Raw genomic sequence first — 21,340 nt, 5'->3', positions numbered from 1 at the left:
ATGGCTGTGTGTGTGGCTGTTGGCATGTTAGTTGGTGTGTGTGCAGGTTTGTGTGTTGGTGGTGCCTGCATGCGTGTCGAATGTGAATCAGCAATGTGATGTTGGGGGTGGGGATGGGAGTCCTGCCCCCTTTTGGGGGTGGCAGGGGGGTGGGGGTGTCGGGTAAGGACTCGGAGTGTGGGTGGGGGGTGGGGGAGACCCCTATCAGTGCCAGGGAAGGAGTTCCCTGGCACTGATAGTGCTCACTGCCATGGATTTCATGACGGTTCCCAACCCCATGAAATCCATGGCGGTGAGCCGGGTCATGATACCGCTGGTGGTATTGTGACGGCCGCCGGGCTGGAGACCCAAGTCTCCAGGCCAGCGTCGTCTCCGCCCTGGCGGTCTGATCGGAGAAGTGGCAGATGACCATGGCGCTAACCGCCATGGTCATAATTCCAAATTTTTTACCGGCAGCCTGTTGGCGGTAAAACCGCCATTTCTCCACCAACCACCAGGGTTGTAATGAGGGCCGATATGTTTGTGGGTCAGCATGTCAGTTTCTAATCAAAAACTCTGGACTGTTACCAAAAGAACTAGCTTGCATTGTGTGTTTGAAATCACAATGAAAACAAGGTTTTAATTGTTTGGTAGTTAATGTTGGGTGAATTTTGCTATGTAGATCGATTTCTAACACAAATCCTTCATCCTCAAATGAATCCTCGCCAAAAAATCGGTGACTACTTTTTAAAAAACTTTTTGCCCAATACAAAAATCATGAAAATTTGTCAAAGGACTTACACATAACTGCCTACTCTGTTAACTAATAAACAATGCTTAAAAAGAGAGAAGAGGTACATATGTCATAATATTGCACAAGGTGGTTCAGTGCTATATGTTGGAGTTTCCATTCTAGATTATATGTAATTTAGCTATTCACTTGTGTCTCGGTGGGTCAGTTTAGTTCTGAAAGCTTAATCCCATGTTCTGTGATTTTCATTTTGTGAGTAGTAAAAACTCTTGAGCTATGTTTGGGTCACCCTTGTGATTTCTTTAAGCAGAAATACCTCAAATTGATAATGCTTACTCTACACTGACATATAACTGGTGCAATGGGCCCTAAGGGAAGCCAGAAAAAGAAAGGAAAATGGCTTAGTTGCCTCAGGTTAGATAGTCAAAAAAGTCATAACTGGAGTCAGTTCTCCTATTGATAGCTATGCCCTTGTTACCAATACCACACTGAGTAAAGTAGTGAATAGGAAGTAGGATGACATGTTAATGATGTAATTACTTTTCAGAAACACCCTCTCCTCCCAGCCATACTCGTCTTCATTAAGGTCCTATTACCATTCTTATTCTTCGATGGAGTATTCTGGCTTTAAACTCTCTACCTGTTACATCTATGATCAATTAAATTAGCACAGCACACAGGAGGCGTCCATGAGTCAAATAGGCATGTAAAGAAACAGCATCTTGGCAGGAGCTCTAGAGAAATACAACCATCTTGGCTTAAGGCGACCACCTCTTTTTACTTTTAGCTGCAATTTCTCATTTTCTTAAACACCTCTTGAACTTCCTCCATATCCATATGTGTTATAATCCTATTTGTCATCCTTATTTTGTATTCATCTTCTTACTCAGGAATTCTGAAGCTTCAGTTTTCCATCCAGATCACGCAAAAGTCAATATACTTCTTTGTCCCCTTCTTCCAAACAGAAGCCTATTACATTAAATCAGTTTATAAGATACATTTTTTATATATCCACTGAGTTTGTTGCTGCCTTCAAACCTGGAGGCCAGGCTTCATATTTTTCAGTTTGTAACTGGACTTCCTTATTGTCTCTTATGTTTATCATCCTGCTCTATTTTCATGGAATGTTATACTTTCATCACTTTCTAATTTTTATCTTTTTGCCTGGCATGTCTCCCTTATCTGATCTTTACTGTTGCTCATGCTTCCAAGTTTACATTTTAATTGTATTTGTAAAGTGCTTACTACCCCTGACTGGCGCCAAAGCACTTTACTGTGAGTAGAATGCTACCCAGGAGCCTAAAATTAGTGTTCAGTCCATTAATTATTGGTATTAACTTTGCATGCTGATTCCATGCATTCAATCCAGTTTATTTGTAGTATATAGATGTGATTATTAAAGCGGGCTATGTGAGACACAATTGCTTGCTGGAAATATTAATAGATATTGTTATTGTTTCCAAAAAGAGCTTTAAGGCAGATAGGCAAAACATTTTAGAGTAAAATGTATACATAAGAGGCAGACTGAAGGTAGAAAGAAGCAGAGTTCGCTTAAAACACAAGTGATGCAAGGTCAATTTTTCATGCAGGATTTTATGGAATATAACAGGTTGAGAATTTTTGCATGCAATTTGTGGTCGTAAACCTGTTGAAAGAAATAGTTTCAAATTCTGATTCATAGTATTGTAGCTTACACAATCTTTCTAGAGATACTCAAGAGGTGTCACGATACTTCTCACAGTAAAAAAGGAAGCACATTGCTTGTTGAGACCCCTTTACTTCAAGCATTGTAAAAAATAAAAGCCTCTTTTACATGCCCACTACAGCATATTTAATACTATAAAGTATTGTTATACTTCATGCAAATTATATGTACCATGAAATATATATATATACTATATCAAATATGTTACTTAAACACCCACCAACTTAAAAAAGTAACTGGTCAATTGACAGACACGTTGCAGCAACCATTGGTATATATAGTGCATGTTTGTGACCCATTCAGTGTCTGGTTCTGAAGGCTCTGTCCCCTGCATCCACATGAAGCGCACCTCCACAGAATTGACTCCAGGTCCAGCAGAATGGATGTGTCTGGGTTCACCTTCCCCTACCAGGGGTTTAGGTGCCTTTAGTTTCACTGGCACAAGTTGGCAAATGTTTTTCTCGATGCTCAATGTCATTCTCACATTCCATTGCATTTTTCTCTTATGCAGTGCGTCTTGCTTTGTCCCTTACATCTAGAATTATTATTTTCATACTATATCTGAAAAGTAGCTTCTGTATTTGACTCAATCTCCTAACAACGTCTCATGTGTCCATTCACCACAGTGGCTCACGTGTACTTTGTTCTATTGCAGGCAATTTTGCATTCTCTGTAATTTTATTGTCTCTCACTAATTTAGGTACTTTTTAAACCTTTTCATATTCAGTGGTTTCGCATTAATTTATTTCGATTTTCTAGCTCTATTTAGGCTTTGCTGTTATTTTATTGCCCCTCAAGCTTTTATTCCCTCACTCATTTGCATCAGCCTTTTAATTCCTCACACTCTGATCTCTGTGTTGTTACTCAGTGTGTTTAAATCTACTCCCATGCTTGCAGTTCTCTTTCCATAATATTGTATTGGTGCTTAAAATTCCACCTTCTCTTTTCGGTCCCTCAAAACTTCAAAATTATGACCTGTTGTCTAGATTACAAAATATCTCTCTGCTTCAGTATTCGCCTCATTCCCACTCTTTCCATTTCCTTGTAAATGTTAACACATAACTTTTGATTTCAGTAATCTATTAGCCACCTTTTACAACAAGTGTATTTTTCCTCCTTTAATTTTTTTTAATTTTCCCTTAGACTTTCATCTTTGTTCATATGTAAATCAATGCCATGTATTCTGAATTGTTCAAAACACCTTTGATGAAAACAATAAACAAATCAAATACCCTAATCTCCAATTCAGTGCGTGGGCTTCTTCAACAAGCAGACAAGAGCGAGATGATACAGTGTTTAGCGAAGGGACGAATCAATACACAAACAATCTCTTTTGTGGCACTCTTGGCAGGGATATCTTACTATATTTAGTTGTTCGGCTACAACAGATTTATGCAGTTAAAGAAAATCCCGAAAATCGTGTAGTAAATGCTGCTTCGAGGGTGATCAGTTTTGAGCATGACTTGCTGTAGTTTGCTGCATGTGGTTGAAGCTAGCATAATTAGTTGTACAAGACAGGGCTTACTGTTAGCAACAGTGTAAATCCACCCCAAATTTAAAGGTGAACCTTTCTCACCCTCCTATTGCAGTCATGCAATGCAAACCCAGCCCGAACCCGATTTGTTATTCCTCCAAGACCATAACTGGCCCATTATTTTGCATGCAATAATTTTTTGAAGAAAATTAAACAGAAAACAGGCGGTGTGTCCCTTGCAGTGTTCTGACGGTAAACTTTTAGTGCAAACTCAGGGTGCAAAGCAGTTAATTTTGAACATTCGCAAACACTCATGCGTGTACACAAGTACACAGACTGCTGAATTTATATTGGGAGCACTGCCCTTTTCAAGCCTAGCGCACAGCATAGTGAATCCAGTTTTGCACCCCACAATCATTGAATGATTTTTCTTCCTTTCTCTGTCTGTCTTTCTCACTCTCTCTCTCTCTCTACCTCTCTTTCTTTCTTTCTTTCTTCCTTTCTTCTGTTCTTCCTCGCTTTCTTTCTTCTTTCTTGTTTTCTCTTTTTTTTCCTTTCTTTCATTCTTTGCCACTAAGAGACAATCGGGTACATTGCAGTAGAATAATTAACACAAAAAGGGGTGGTAAATCAACAACCAATTGTATTACGGAGATAATATAGTCCTCTGGAAGGTTATTAGTACACCATGTTTTGTTGCTTACCTAGTGAGAATGGTGTATAATAATTTTGCTGCACATACAAATGTACACGATGGCTGTAATTTGGAGGCAGTATCACTGAGCTCCATTTTTATTACATAAGCAGCAAAAATCTTCATTAATAGTTTCGCTCCATTTTGCCACAGAGACAGATCTCCACATAATATATACCATGGCAATTTACGCTTCATATCCTGTCCGGGGAGGATGAAAAAATAGGTGGAATGTTTCCATGTGTTTTCCTAGTGTAAAAGTTAAATAATGCTGACCAGTACTATTCGTCAGTTTGCTTATTTATTTGTCATTAGCATATACTTCTGTGACAGAGCAGATTCTTTGCTCCAGCCTTAGGTGAATGAAGTGTTACTGACTCCAATGGTCTTTTCATGTTCTCCTTCTGACATCTATGGTCTTCTGCTTTTACACAAACATGCAGCCTCCACTGACCTTTTCTTTAATTCTCAGAGGATTCCAAGAACAGATACATAGAGCAATATTTAAAGCTTGGCAGTGCCTCTAGCACACCGCTAACTCTGAACTGCTAAATTTTGGGTTGCCTGTTATTGTGGTGAACATTTTTATCCAGGAATGATTCCCACACATATAGCATAAACCGTGCTCGGGGGGAAAATAATCTATGGCAGACCTTTGCCTGGCACAGCCCATTGTGAAACTTTAGTCACGTGTACATGTCCTGAAAATAAATCTCTCTCCACTAAAGGAGGACCGACCTCCTGGACAGGCATAACTAATGTACCTTGGGTGCTGTGAGCTTTTTCCATGCACATTTGAAAGGCCTCAGATGTCTTATATAGAAAGCATGGCATTGTTGAAGAAGAGCTTAATTGCCAGTGGAACGGATATCAGAGGACAGCCATGGGTGCCCCTTCTGACATCAGTTCCATCAGTCCATCAGTCCCAGCTCCTCATGTTCCTGATGGTGTAGATGGTGGCAACTCCACCTTCAGGAACACCAACTTTATCTATACAATAAATAAGTCAGAGGAACGTAAAGCAGGCAGATGGGACATCCACAGTTTGCATTATTAATGACCCCATTGCCCACAATTGTATGAGGCTCTTAGCTTCCAAGCATCCTTTTAAGAAACATCCATGGACAAATGCAATCTCAAGCAAATTACATAGTCAAGCAATCAATGCTAAAATGTTGCTGGCATAAAAATCTTCAGGGTTTGATCACACACTTCATTTGTTGCACTTATCTTTCCCGTATCTTGATTTAGAAACATAAGTGCTTTCAGTCTTTATCCCATTCTGAAGTCTTTTGTTTTCATCCACAGTGCTAATATTAGCTAGTTGCGGGGGTATGGATACTATTCACCCCATTTCCACAGCTTAAACACTTCCAAAAACGCATTGGTTTGTCTAATTCCTTACAGAAAACTACAGAAAACGAAATGTCTTCCAAGTAGTGAACCTTTTATGTAGTAGAGCTTATATAACATGATTATTAGCAGACATGGAATATCTGCTTTCAATAAATTTAATAGTTGATGCTTTTGGATTTGTTCAATGATCAGATGTCATCTCCTGGTTTCCGATGTGATAAATCTGCTTTGTCCATCAACTGTTCTTTTTGCTAAAAACAACTGTCATCAAAATAAATACAGTATTATAATCTGGTTAAGGAGAAGCAGGCAGGCATACCACTATGTCTGATTAAAGCAATAATTGGCAGAGGCATTCTGTAAGCGGTGGACCCGCCAGTTTAATTAACTGTTGAGGTTGCAGATTTTCCTTTCCATGTGTGCCTTACTTGTGTGTCCAGAATCCTACTCAAATGCGTAAATGATTGTAGCCATTTCTAAAAGATTTTTTCGTATATATCCCAACAATAACACATGCATGCTACCTTTTGCTAGAATGTTTCTCAGGTAGATTCGTGTATTGCTTCCATCTAAATTCACTTTACATTCTGATGGATACCAACTCAGTGTTTTTTGGAGAAACGTTTCCCACCCTTGTAACACACCTGAAGAAAGATGTATATTGCAGTATTTCCTCCACATTTTGCTCTTTACATAAAATATATGTTAGAAGTATAGAAATCCCTGCCCCCATTCTTGCAAGAAGAACGCTATCTGTTATATGCCAGGCCGAAATTTGACTAGAATGAATGTCCACATCAATATTGTCACTATTAACAACCTGGTTTCAAATATAATACTTAAGGCCTTACTGGCTTGCCTGTCCCTTCCATCTAATTGCAAAATGCCCGAGATTTGCCACTGATCAGTTGAGCCTGTATTTGATATTCGACTTCATTCTCAGAGGATGATATAGACTTGGTTATCACTATGATGCTGAATTGCAATTTCGTGTTGTTTCTGATTCAAAACACATGGTATAGTTTTAAAGAATTATCCTGGAGAGTGGTAGAGCATACCAGTCTTTAAAAGGACCAATATTAAATATTATTGTTGTCCCAATATCTATCAGTCTTTAAAGTACCAATATTAATTATTATTATTCTCCCAATATCAAATGTATGTAGTTAGGCATCTTTGCTAATGTGCCAGGAAACAGTCAGCATTTAGTATGAATTGCGTTTTAGGAAATAGAAAATGTTAATATTTTGAGTTTTAAACATATATTTTATCTGCATGAGTACAACAGACAATCCCAAGTCATTTAACAATGGTCTGACCTTTTTAGCAAAGTACCTCCAAGAAAATGTTAAACTTTAGAATGAAGGGCATAATCCAGCAGTGGGTAGCACAGTTCACTGTGTGATAGGTATCTAACATCCGAGGGGTAGTAGGGCATACATGGTGGTCACTGCTGACCTTATCGGGTGATTCTTTTCATATATTGTGAACTTGACTGAACTTTAGTCCAGGTTTCATGAAAAGGTAGGTTACTATAAGGACATTGATGGTTTCGATGCTAAATCCATTTCACTTGCATGTTACCCTTTTCCATCTTCTTAGTCTTTAATGCTCATTTGCAGTGCTTCTGCTCAATATGTTAATAATTGGTTGTCGAGCACATACTAAGTCTACCTGTACCTGTCATGTTGAAGGACCAGACGGCGAAGGATAAAGCACTCCAGCACATGGCAGCAATGTCATCAGCTCAGATAGTATCTGCCACTGCCATCCACAGCAAGCTGGGCTTAGCAGGCATCCCACGGCCAACCTTTCCTGCAGGACCAGGGGTAAGCCACTACAACAGTGAGTAAAATGCGTCCCCCTGTAGCACAAGTTTGCTTGCAACTCGTGTATTTGATTTGGACTGTTGCGTAGATCCGCAGCAACATTTATTCTCTTCTACACTTTCTTACTTTTATAGTTCATTTACCTTAATCAAAATGTAAACATAAAACCGTTCATATTGCTCAGAATTACCAAAACTATTGCATTTATGTTAGGCCGCCTGTGTAGTCTATATTTCAAAATATTTTTATTTTGAGTTTTGACTTTTGATTCCCAGTCTCATGTCAGATGCTTTTCTTGGATTTATTGGAATAGTTCCATGGGACGAGTGTCAGGTGTTTATACTTTGTGTAAACATTTAGTAAATGTCCTTTTGAGTTAAACTTTCTACCCCCACGAGCTGGATTCTCTATTGACCCATGCCTCATATCGAATAGTGTTATCACTGGATACTTTTTTAAGCTAAAAGCGCTTTGAAAAAAAACCTGTCTCTTTAGTAACATGAGCTTTGTTCTCCACAGTGCCCTTACTTTTTGACTCTGTAATGCTTCAATTTCTTACCGGTAATTGCATTAATTCAAGTCCTACCCCTTGCTTTCCTTTCTTACAGATGTGTGGCAGTCCAGAGCCAGCTAACCAAATAAAAGGCTCCTACCCGCTACAATTCTCCTGTCTGTTCTGAGCCCTTTGTATGTTTACACTTGACTTGGATAAATGGGACATAACTAAAGAAAGTGAAGGTCAGGGGTCAGAGTAATATAATTAATAGTAGGTAATTGAAGCATTACCTATCGTCCCCCTTCACTTTCCTTCCTTACTGATGTGAGAAATACAAAGCAAAGAAAATCAGGACATTTGTAACTTTTGAACCAAAACATTGCCCAAATATATGTCCTGAAAGCTGAAACCCATGTTGCTGCCCCTATATCTCTGTTATAGAAATCCCCTAGATTTCTGCCATACAAGTAGACATACCATGAGTTGACCTGCCTTGAATACCACTTGGGGAAGAGTGACCACCTGACTTGTAAGACTTCGCAATAACTGATCTGACTCAATAGCTTAAGGAAGCCACAGCAGGTTTGCAGCCCGTCTGAGTGGGGACAAAATTAATAAATAAGGACTCTAAAATTCTAAAGGATGCTACCGTTTTATGAGAAACCAGACTAGCCTTCTCATATCCAACTTGTGAAGCTGTTCCTTCTCTTCAGAAACTGGAGAAGGAAAAACTTCAGAAAGTATAATTTTCTGATCTCGATGAAAAGGAGAATTAACCTTTGGACAAAAGGAAGGTAGAGGATGCAAAACAATCCTATCTTCAACTATTCTGTGAAAAGGATTCCTGTATGAGACAGCTGCCAATTGACCCAGTTTACTAGCTGATGTGATGGCACCTACTCTTTCATTTTGACGACTGCTAGTTTGAGTCTCATTGTATCCTCGGTTTGTAGGATTGGAAAGGCTAATGGTGATGGATTAGTGGGAAATCTAAATTTTTTCTCAGTATTCAAAGGAGTCAAGAGAAAAAAAACTAAATTCACTGGCCCATGTTGTCAAAATCAGAAGTACTGTAACTCTTTCCCTCCTGACTCTAAGAGAAAGCTTTGAGGGAGAGAAAAGGTGGTAGGAGGCTAAAAGAAGTATGGGAGGCCAACTGCAGTTTAAAACATCCACTGCTCAAGTGCATTGGACCTGATCACAAATAGATCTATTTCTAGTAAACCCCATCTTCTAGGAAAAGAATGAGGGATGAAGACAACAGTGTGCTGATGAGGGAATGTTCCTGCTTAATGACTGCCAAGATGTTCCGTGTTCCTTAAATGTGAATTGCTGAAAGAGTTGCAAGATGTTTCTCTGCTCAATGAAAAAGCTTGTCTGTAATATTTGCCACTTGTTCCACCCTGCTTGTTGAGGTAAGCTTTGGTAATTACGTAGTCCGTCCTCACTGAAACCACTTTGCCTGAGATTTGCAAAAGAAAGCCTTCAGAGTGAGACGAACGGCAACTAATTCCCTCCAGTTTGAGGGCCTCCTGCTTTGTGGTAGTGACCATACTCCTGGGTTTGATGATGACTGAGCCAAGCACCCCCGCTTAAGAGACTGGCATCTGTTTTGGTGATCCTGTTGTGATGATCACTGGGAGCTGCAGAGAAAAAGGAATCTCCATCAGGAGCATTGAAGAAACAGCCCACCATTGTAACTGATGACAGACTCTCTAAGGCAAAGAGGCTCTCTGGTTGAAATTCAGAGAAGGAGAAACCCATAGAGACAGAATGAATCTTGTGAACTGCTGAAAGTGGCCCTTGCCCAAGGAACCAATGAAATGGTAGCAGCCGGATCTTCTTGAGCATGGAGGCATGAGAAAATGATGGGAACCCTTGGTGTTTATAGATTCTGCAACAGTGTCTGTATTTTTAGCAGTCTCGCTTGGGGAAGAGTCATTATCCCTTTGTCTGTGTGAAATCAAGCTCCCATGAAGAACTTGCCCTGAGATGGAACTGTCTCTAATTTTGCCCAATATATAAGAAACCCATGCGCTTGCAATAAACTGAGGACTGTCTGGGTGTGAGAGTATGCCATTAATCATGGGGGTGCAACAAAACATGAAAGATCAGACAAAGCATTAAATAAAATTGAAACTGTATATGTACTGTAGATTGGTTGTATTTGTCCACTGCTTACAGTAAATTAAAGTAAAAAAGAGAGTGTGAATGAAGCAATGAAATTGGCAAGTCTTTTACAGTTTAAATAGGTGTTAGTAAAATAAAGGAAGAATAAGAATGACAGTAATGGAGCGTGCTGGAGTTAATACAAGTAAAGAATAGGAACATTACATGCGGACTAATTAAGAAATGTATTTTGTAATACTGTGTAATCTGAGACTTTCCTGGGGAAGATCACTGATTACCCACATTGCAGTTACACAACGTCTTACCAAGAGTATAGACATTTTCACATACCTTGAACTATCTGAAGGCAATTTCAGTTCTGCTCCAGAATCGTAAAACACAGTTAACCACTTCGCTGCCAGGCCTTTTCCCCCTCCTGTACCAGGCCTTTTTTTGCCTATTTGGGGCAGTTCGCGCTTAGGCCCTCATAACTTTTTGTCCACATAAGCTAACCAAGCCAAATTTGCGTCCTTTTTTTCCAACATCCTAGCGATTCTAAAGGTACCCAGACTTTGTGGGTTCCCCTGAAGGAGGCCAAGAAATTGGCCAAAATACAGTGAAAATTTCGTTTTTTTCAAAAAAATTGGAAAAAGGGGCTGCAGAAGAAGGCTTGTGGTTTTTCCCCTGAAAATGGCATCAACAAAGGGTTTGCGGTGCTAAACTCAGCAGCTTCCCAGCTTTCAGGAACAGGCAGACTTGAATCCGAAAACCCAATTGTTCAACACAATTTTGGCATTTTACTGGGGCATACCCCATTTGTGCAATTTTTTGTGCTTTCAGCCTCCTTCCAGTCAGTGACCGGAATGGTCATGAAATCAATGCTGGATCCCAGAAATCTAAACATTTCTGAAAAGTAGACAAAATTCTGAATTCAGCAAGGGGTCATTTGTGTAGATCCTACAAGGGTTTCCTACAGAAAATAACAGCTGAAAAAGAAAAATATTGAAATTGAGGTGAAAAAAACATCAATTTTTCTCTACTTTTTACTCTGTAACTTTTCCCTGCAATGTCAGATTATCGAAAGCAATATACCGTTACGTCTGCTGGACTCCTCTGGTTGCGGGGATATATAGGGTTTGTAGGTTCATCAAGAACCCGAGGAACCCAGAGCCAATAAATGAGCTGCACCCTGCAGTGCGTTTTCATTCTATACCGGGTATACAGTAATTCATTTGCTGAAATATAAGGAGTAAAAAATAGCTATCAAGAAAACCTTTGCATTTCCAAAAAGGGCACAAGATAAGGTGTTGAGGAGCAGTGGTTATTTGCACATCTCTGAATTCCGGGGTGACCATAGTAGCACGTGAATTACATGGAATTTCTCAAATAGATGTCTTTTTTACACACACCCCTATATTTGGAAGGAATAAATGTAGAGAAAGACAAGGGGCAATAACACTTGTTTTGCTATTCTATGTTCCCCCAAGTCTCCCGATAAAAATGATACCTCACTTGTTTGGGTAGGCCTAGCGCCCGCGACAGGATATGCCCCAAAACACAACGTGGACACATCACAGAAAACAGAGCTGTTTTTAGCAAAGTGACTACCTGTAGATTTTGGCCTCTAGCTCAGCCGGCACCTAGGGAAACCTACCAAACCTGTGCATTTCTGAAAACTAGAGACCTAGGGGGATCCAAGGAGGGGTGACTTGTGTGGCTCGGACCAGGTTCTGTTACCCAGAATCCTTTGCAAACCTCAAAATTTGGCTAAAAAAACACATGTTCCTCACATTTCTGTGGCAGAAAGTTCTGGAATCTGAGAGGAGTGACAAATTTCCTTCCACCCAGCATTCCCCCACGTCTCCCGATAAAAATGATACCTCACTTGTGTGGGTAGGCCTAGCGCCCGCGACAGGATATGCCCCAAAACACAACCTGGACACATCACAGAAAACAGAGCTGTTTTTAGCATAGTGACTACCTGTAGATTTTGGCCTCTAGCTCAGCCGCCACCTAGGGAAACCTACCAAACCTGTGCATTTCTGAAAACTAGAGACCTAGGGGAATCCAAGGAGGGGTGACTTGTGTGGCTCGGACCAGGTTCGGTTACCCAGAATCCTTTGCAAACCTCAAAATTTGGCTAAAAAAACACATGTTCCTCACATTTCTGTGGCAGAAAGTTCTGGAATCTGAGAGGAGCCACAAATTTCCTTCCACCTAGCGTTCCCCCACGTATCCCGATAAAAATGATACCTCACTTGTGTGGGTAGGCCTAGCGCCCGCGACAGGATATGCCCCAAAACACAACGTGGACATATCACAGAAAACAGAGCTGTTTTTAGCAAAGTGACTACCTGTAGATTTTGGCCTCTAGCTCAGCCGCCACCTAGGGAAACCTACCAAACCTGTGCATTTCTGAAAACTAGAGACCTAGGGGGATCCAAGGAGGGGTGACTTGCGGGGCTCGGACCAGGTTCTGTTACCCAGAATCCTTTGCAAACCTCAAAATTTGGCTAAAAAAACACATGTCCCTCACATTTCTGTGGCAGAAAGTTCTGGAATCTGAGAGGAGCCACAAATTTCCTTCCACCCAGCGTTCCCCCACGTCTCCCGATAAAAATGATACCTCACTTGTGTGGGTAGGCCTAGCGCCCGCGACAGGATATGCCCCAAAACACAACGTGGACATATCACAGAAAACAGAGCTGTTTTTAGCAAAGTGACTACCTGTAGATTTTGGCCTCTAGCTCAGCCGCCACCTAGGGAAACCTACCAAACCTATGCATTTCTGAAAACTAGAGACCTAGGGGAATCCAAGGAGGGGTGACTTGTGTGGCTCGGACGAGGTTCTGTTACCCAGAATCCTTTGCAAACCTCAAAATTTGGCTTAAAAAACACATGTTCCTCACATTTCTGTGGCAGAAAGTTCTGGAATCTGAGAGGAGCTACAAATTTCCTTCCACCCAGTGTTCCCCCAAGTCTCCCGATAAAAATGATACCTCACTTGCGTGGGTAGGCCTAGCGCCGGCGACAGGAAACACCCCAAAGCGCAACGTGGACACATCCTAAATTTTGGAAAAAAACAGAGGTGATTTTTGCGAAGTGCCTACCTGTAGATTTTGGCCTCTAGCTCAGCCGGCACCTAGGGAAACCTACCAAACCTGTGCATTTCTGAAAACTAGAGACCTAGGGGAATCCATGGAGGGGTGACTTGCGGGGCTCGGACCAGGTTCTGTTACCCAGAATCCTTTGCAAACCTCAAAATTTGGCTAAAAAAACACATGTTCCTCACATTTCTGTGGCAGAAAGTTCTGGAATCTGAGAGGAGCTACAAATTTCCTTCCACCCAGCGTTCCCCCACGTCTCCCGATAAAAATGATACCTCATTTGTGTGGGTAGGCCTAGCGCCCGCGACAGGATATGCCCCAAAACACAACGTGGACATATCACAGAAAACAGAGCTGTTTTTAGCAAAGTGACTACCTGTAGATTTTGGCCTCTAGCTCAGCCGCCACCTAGGGAAACCTACCAAACCTATGCATTTCTGAAAACTAGAGACGTAGGGGAATCCAAGGAGGGGTGACTTGTGTGGCTCGGACGAGGTTCTGTTACCCAGAATCCTTTGCAAACCTCAAAATTTGGCTAAAAAAACACATGTTCCTCACATTTCTGTGGCAGAAAGTTCTGGAATCTGAGAGGAGCTACAAATTTCCTTCCACCCAGCGTTCCCCCAAGTCTCCCGATAAAAATGATACCTCACTTGCGTGGGTAGGCCTAGCGCCGGCGACAGGAAACACCCCAAAGTGCAACGTGGACACATCCTAAATTTTGGGAAAAAACAGAGGTGTTTTTTGCGAAGTGCCTACCTGTAGATTTTGGCCTCTAGCTCAGCCGGCACCTAGGGAAACCTACCAAACCTGTGCATTTCTGAAAACTAGAGACCTAGGGGAATCCAAGGAGGGGTGACTTGCGGGGCTCGGACCAGGTTCTGTTACCCAGAATCCTTTGCAAACCTCAAAATTTGGCTAAAAAAACACATGTTCCTCACATTTCTGTGGCAGAAAGTTCTGGAATCTGAGAGGAGCTACAAATTTCCTTCCACCCAGCGTTCCCCCACGTCTCCCGATAAAAATGATACCTCACTTGTGTGGGTAGGCCTAGCGCCCGCGACAGGATATGCCCCAAAACACAATGTGGACATATCACAGAAAACAGAGCTGTTTTTAGCAAAGTGACTACCTGTAGATTTTGGCCTCTAGCTCAGCCGCCACCTAGGGAAACCTACCAAACCTGTGCATTTCTGAAAACTAGAGACCTAGGGGGATCCAAGGAGGGGTGACTTGCGGGGCTCGGACCAGGTTCTGTTACCCAGAATCCTTTGCAAACCTCAAAATTTGGCTAAAAAAACACATGTTCCTCACATTTCTGTGGCAGAAAGTTCTGGAATCTGAGAGGAGCTACAAATTTCCTTCCACCCAGCGTTCCCCCACGTCTCCCGATAAAAATGATACCTCACTTGTGTGGGTAGGCCTAGCGCCCGCGACAGGATATGCCCCAAAACACAACGTGGACATATCACAGAAAACAGAGCTGTTTTTAGCAAAGTGACTACCTGTAGATTTTGGCCTCTAGCTCAGCCGCCACCTAGGGAAACCTACCAAACCTGTGCATTTCTGAAAACTAGAGACCTAGGGGGATCCAAGGAGGGGTGACTTGCGGGGCTCGGACCAGGTTCTGTTACCCAGAATCCTTTGCAAACCTCAAAATTTGGCTAAAAAAACACATGTTCCTCACATTTCTGTGGCAGAAAGTTCTGGAATCTGAGAGGAGCCACAAATTTCCTTCCACCCAGCGTTCCCCCACGTCTCCCGATAAAAATGATACCTCACTTGTGTGGGTAGGCCTAGCGCCCGCGACAGGATATGCCCCAAAACACAACGTGGACATATCACAGAAAACAGAGCTGTTTTTAGCAAAGTGACTACCTGTAGATTTTGGCCTCTAGCTCAGCCGCCACCTAGGGAAACCTACCAAACCTTTGCATTTCTGAAAACTAGAGACCTAGGGGGATCCAAGGAGGGGTGACTTGCGGGGCTCGGACCAGGTTCTGTTACCCAGAATCCTTTGCAAACCTCAAAATTTGGCTAAAAAAACACATGTCCCTCACATTTCTGTGGCAGAAAGTTCTGGAATCTGAGAGGAGCTACAAATTTCCTTCCACCCAGCATTCCCCCAAGTCTCCCGATAAAAATGATACCTCACTTGCGTGGGTAGGCCTAGCGCCAGCGACAGGAAACACCCCAAAGCGCAACGTGGACACATCCTAAATTTTGGAAAAAAACAGAGGTGTTTTTTGCGAAGTGCCTACCTGTAGATTTTGGCCTCTAGCTCAGCCGGCACCTAGGGAAACCTACCAAACCTGTGCATTTCTGAAAACTAGAGACCTAGGGGAATCCAAGGAGGGGTGACTTGCGGGGCTCGGACCAGGTTCTGTTACCCAGAATCCTTTGCAAACCTCAAAATTTGGCTAAAATAACACATGTTCCTCACATTTCTGTGGCAGAAAGTTCTGGAATCTGAGAGGAGCTACAAATTTCCTTCCACCCAGCGTTCCCCCACGTCTCCCGATAAAAATGATACCTCACTTGTGTGGGTAGGCCTAGCGCCCGCGACAGGATATGCCCCAAAACACAACGTGGACATATCACAGAAAACAGAGCTGTTTTTAGCAAAGTGACTACCTGTAGATTTTGGCCTCTAGCTCAGCCGCCACCTAGGGAAACCTACCAAACCTGTGCATTTCTGAAAACTAGAGACCTAGGGAGATCCAAGGAGGGGTGACTTGCGTGGCTCGGACCAGGTTCTGTTACCCAGAATCCTTTGCAAACCTCAAAATTTGGCTAAAAAAACACATGTTCCTCACATTTCTGTGGCAGAAAGTTCTGGAATCTGAGAGGAGCCACAAATTTCCTTCCACCCAGTGTTCCCCCACGTCTCCCGATAAAAATGATACCTCACTTGTGTGGGTAGGCCTAGCTCCCGCGACAGGATATGCCCCAAAACACAACGTGGACATATCACAGAAAACAGAGCTGTTTTTAGCAAAGTGACTACCTGTAGATTTTGGCCTCTAGCTCAGCCGCCACCTAGGGAAACCTACCAAACCTGTGCATTTCTGAAAACTAGAGACCTAGGGGGATCCAAGGAGGGGTGACTTGCGGGGCTCGGACCAGGTTCTGTTACCCAGAATCCTTTGCAAACCTCAAAATTTGGCTAAAAAAACACATGTTCCTCACATTTCTGTGGCAGAAAGTTCTGGAATCTGAGAGGAGCTACAAATTTCCTTCCACCCAGCGTTCCCCCAAGTCTCCCGATAAAAATGATACCTCACTTGCGTGGGTAGGCCTAGCGCCTGCGACAGGAAACACCCCAAAGCGCAACGTGGACACATCCACAATTTTGGGAGAAAACAGTGCCTACCTGCGGATTTTGGCCTGTAGCTCACCCGGCGCCTAGGGAAACCTACCAAACCAGTGCATTTCTGAAAACTAGAGACCTAGGGGAATCCAAGGAGGGGTGACTTGCGGGGCTCGGACCAGGTTCTGTTACCCAGAATCCTTTGCAAACCTCAAAATTTGGCTAAAAAAACACATGTTCCTCACATTTCTGTGGCAGAAAGTTCTGGAATCTGATAGGAGCCACAAATTTCCTTCCACCCAGTGTTCCCCCAAGTCTCCCGATAAAAATGATACCTCACTTGTGTGGGTGGCCCAGGTGCCTGCAACATAATAAGGCCCAAAACCTGAAGGGATAGAAGGGATAGCACAGCAAGTTTATAAGGGCATATTCTTTTATACATCTTTAGACGGACTCTGCTTTGGGGACCCACATAAGTGAGGTGTCATTTTACTTGGGAGACTGAGGGGAAAACTGGGGAGTAGGAATTTTGTGCTGGAGCGGTGATCCTACTAAGAAAAATCAGGAAAATATGCTTTTTTATGCAAATTGTGAGGTTTACAGAGGAGTCTGGGTAAGAAAATGTTGGGGGAGCCACACAAGCCACACCTCCCTAGACTCCTTGGGGTGCCTAGTTTTAAAAAGTTTCTGGGTTTTGTAGGTTTCCCTACATGACGGCCGCACCCAGGACCAAAAACCTAAGTGGGCCCTCCCCCCCAAACACAGGTATTTTTGGAATATATCACTTTGATGTGTGCACATACGTCCGTGATGTGCCAAACACTAAAATTGTGAAAAGAAACACACTTAGGTTATGTGAAGAAGACCCCTCACCCACCAACCAAGTTGGTGGCATGCTTCATCATCGGGGTCCCACCTGAGGCACCTAGCGTGTCTCAAGTGTGCTGCGACGCCTGATTACAGCGGAGCAGGTTTTGTCATTTGTACCACACATACTGGTTGGATTTGGCACGAGGGTGAGTGATGGTTCAGTAGATCAAATTTTATTAACAAGAGATTTCACAAAAGTGAAATGCACTGGTAATAACTGAAAGGCCAAAAAACTGAACCAATGACTCACAGCTCGTGAGCTGTAAAGCCACGACAAGGCACCAACCGCTTTACAGTCCATTCACACACCTTTCATACATGACATGCACTAGACCATTCACGCCGCCAGCCACGGGCCCAGCACATTACAAGACTCGCATCCACAGACAGCGCCAGTCAAGGGCCCATCACTTTCATACGCCCACATGCCTGATACAGCAATCACACCAGCTGATGAGTGTGTGGACTGGCGTTTGGCCGGCACTGCCAGCCAAGCGCCACACCACCAGCCAAGCGCCACCCCACCCACACCACCAGCCAAGCGCCTCCCCACACACACCGCCAGCCCAGCGCCACCCCACACACACCGCCAGCCCAGCGCCACCCCACACACACCGCCAGCCAAGCGCCACCCCACACACACCGCCAGCCAAGCGCCACCCCACACACACCGCCAGCCAAGCGCCACCACACCCACGCCACCAGCCAAGCGCCACTCTACACATGCCATCCCCTTTTTTTTGTTTTTAAACAACAAAGAAACCACTAATCATAAATTAGTACAAAACTACAAACACAAAAGCTCTAACTGAATACATGACTAATGCCAACCGTGAAACCGAACATATAAAAATATAAAACACCAGTTTACGCTCACGGAATTTCCCAATAATTCTTCTGTGTGTGGTAGCTCCTGAAACAGCCACCCACACACAGCCCAGGCTTTGAAGGACAATCAGGGCAGTACATCCTAGTCTCCTTCCTGATACCTCTTCGAGCACAGACTCTACATCTCTTAGCAGGAAAGTTTTTTTTGGCCGTGGGAGGAATGTGCTCAGCAAAGTGACGATCTTTCAATCTAGCCACATCCTCCACCACTGCTTCTCTAGGAACTCTTGCCTGTTCCAGCACAACAAGGCTAGCTATGAGAGACTCCTGAAATTTCACAAATGTCATCCTTGACTCTGGAGAACTATCCTTAAACACAACAAAAGCATTAAAAGTTGCCAAGTGGAACAAGTGAAGCGCTAATTTCTTATACCACACATAAGACTTACGAGCAGCAGTGTAAGGTTCTAACCTCTGATCTACTCTATCAACACCACCCATGTGCTTATTATAGTCTAAGATGCACACAGGTTTGCGCACTTCGGCAACCTGACCCCAAACAGCCACAGGTGAAGTACTCTCATCATGGATGGTGCTTAGCATGTATACATCCCTCTTGTCTACAAATTTCAGAGCTAGCAGCTCATCATTCCGCAAGGCACTGCACTGTCCCTTCTCAAGTTTTTTACAGACAAGCTCTTTTGGATAGCCTTTCCGATTAGAGCGGATTGTGCCAAAAGCAACAGTGTCCACTCTGAACAACTCCTTGAACAACCGAACTCCAGTGTAGAAGTTATCTACATATAAATGGTGACCTTTGTTAAACAGTCGTCTACCAAGTTCCCACACAATTTTCTCACTAACTCCAAAAGTGGGAGGACAACCAGGGGGGTCAATATTGGAATCCCTACCAGTGTAGACCCGAAAATTATAAACATATCCTGTACTACTTTCTGACAGCATATACAATTTAATTCCATACCGTGCCCTCTTGCTAGGAATGTACTGCCTAAAAACCAAACGACCCTTGAACAGGACCAAAGACTCATCTACAGATATTTCTTTCCCTGGAACATAGATCTCTGAAAACCGATCTACCAAATGATCAAGGACAGGTCTAATCTTAAAAAGACGGTCAGAATCAGGATGATCTCGTGGCAAGGCTAAAGCATTATCTACAAAATGCAACATCCGAAGAAGAAGCTCATACCGGTTACGACTCATGATGGCAGGAAATATAGCAGTTGCCATCAAGGGACTAGTAGACCAATATGAAGACAGCGACGGCTTCCTTATCAGCCCCATCAAAAAAGTTAAACCCAAGAACTTTTTCAACTCTTCCAGATTTGTGGGAATCCACCGGCTAGCTCTAGAGTGTGGCCTAAGTCTGGCAGCGTTGTCCCTCAAAAACTGCTCTGCATACAAATTAGTCTGCTCAACAATCTCTTCCAAAAATATATCGTCCATAAACAACTCAAAAAAGTTGACGGGCAAAAAGTTTTCCGTATTAACTCGACACCCTGGAAAACCAGTAAACGCAGGCAACTGTGGCTGCTCCATGTTTGGTGCAACCCATGCGTCAGGTCTTCCAATGGGAAGCCTTTCAGCCGCTGGCTCCTGCACCATTGGCACATCACTGTCCTCCTCTAAAACAGGCCCTTCATCAGCACTGAGAGTGGCTTCATCATCAGATGATTCATCTCTGACAGAAAATTCACTTCCAGAATCCTGCACTTCCTCCTCTGCCTCAGATGCAGAGTCAGTCTCATATTCATGGTCAGAAGATGACTCAAAAAGCACACTAACAACCTGCTGAGCGGTCATCCTACGGCTGGCCATGATCCTTCCTACTAAAATTAACTGGACAAATACACCACCAACAACCAGCACTGTGTAAGATAAGTAACAAAGTATAGGTTTATCACTAAGAATTATAAACTCAAAAACTATACTGCTCACTTGCCTGAAAAAGCTTGACTCACCAGCAACTACTCTGCACAGCCACAGCAACCACCAACGATATCCCACTAAAAAGAGAAAAAAAAAAGCAAATTAGACATAAGACAACACAATAATCATTGTGCATAACTCTAAAGACAATTTCACACACAATCCTGCATTCAGTACACCACCTACAAACATGTCATTCATGCATTGCAACAATACTCACTTGGAGTAAATTTATTTACTTACCTAAAACATGCAACTACGCAAACCGCAGGACAACTACTGCCAACAAGCCACAGCAAAGTCAGCAAAAGCTTTGAACTAAAACAAAAAGGAGAAAAACTGTTATTATCATAAAAGTAAATACTTCGCCAGTTGACAAACACTCCGCCACTAACCATTTTTTCATTTTCCTGTGTCTAGTCTTCTCTGCTTGGGGGAAGATGGGCCTAAAAAAAAATAGGCCAATCTACCCCCAAGGGGAGGGGGCAGAAATCGCCCAGATTACATTGCACCCTTTGGGGGGGGCGACCCTTGCCCAAGGTGCCACACCCCCACACAAAGCACACACACACATACATAGTATCCCTGGCGCTATGGGGATTCTGCCCCCCCTTGGGGACAGAAAGGCCTAAAAAATAGGCATATCTGCCCCCTAGGGGGGCAGAACTGCCCAAAAATACATGTGGGCCCCTGGGGGCGACCCTTGCCCAAGGGGCCACCCCCCAACACAAAAAATAAAAATCAACAATAAAATCCCTGGTGTCTAGTGGCTTTCTGCCCCCCTTGGGGGCAGATCGGCCTAAAAATAGGGCCAATCTGCCCCCAAGGGGGGCAGAAACGACAATAAATACATTGCGCCCCTGGGGGGAGCGACCCTTGCCC

General features: G+C 43.1%; 1 protein-coding gene across 6 annotated transcripts in view; it reads left to right on the top strand.

Moving 5' to 3' along the window:
* The window catches only part of TEAD1 (TEA domain transcription factor 1), a 380,567-nt gene that overhangs the window by 263,598 nt on the left and 95,629 nt on the right, over nt 1–21,340 (top strand). For all 6 annotated transcript variants that reach the window (XM_069223580.1, XM_069223578.1, XM_069223584.1 and 3 more), the window contains one exon: nt 7,654–7,788. In XM_069223580.1, the coding sequence (XP_069079681.1) occupies nt 7,654–7,788 (135 nt within the window). The remainder of the gene's footprint in view (nt 1–7,653; nt 7,789–21,340) is intronic.

The sequence above is a fragment of the Pleurodeles waltl genome, chromosome 3_1, assembly GCF_031143425.1.
Source record: "Pleurodeles waltl isolate 20211129_DDA chromosome 3_1, aPleWal1.hap1.20221129, whole genome shotgun sequence".
Taxonomy (NCBI): domain Eukaryota; kingdom Metazoa; phylum Chordata; class Amphibia; order Caudata; family Salamandridae; genus Pleurodeles; species Pleurodeles waltl.
Note: the sequence above shows the minus strand (reverse complement) of the source record. Positions and strands in the feature narration are given on the sequence as shown.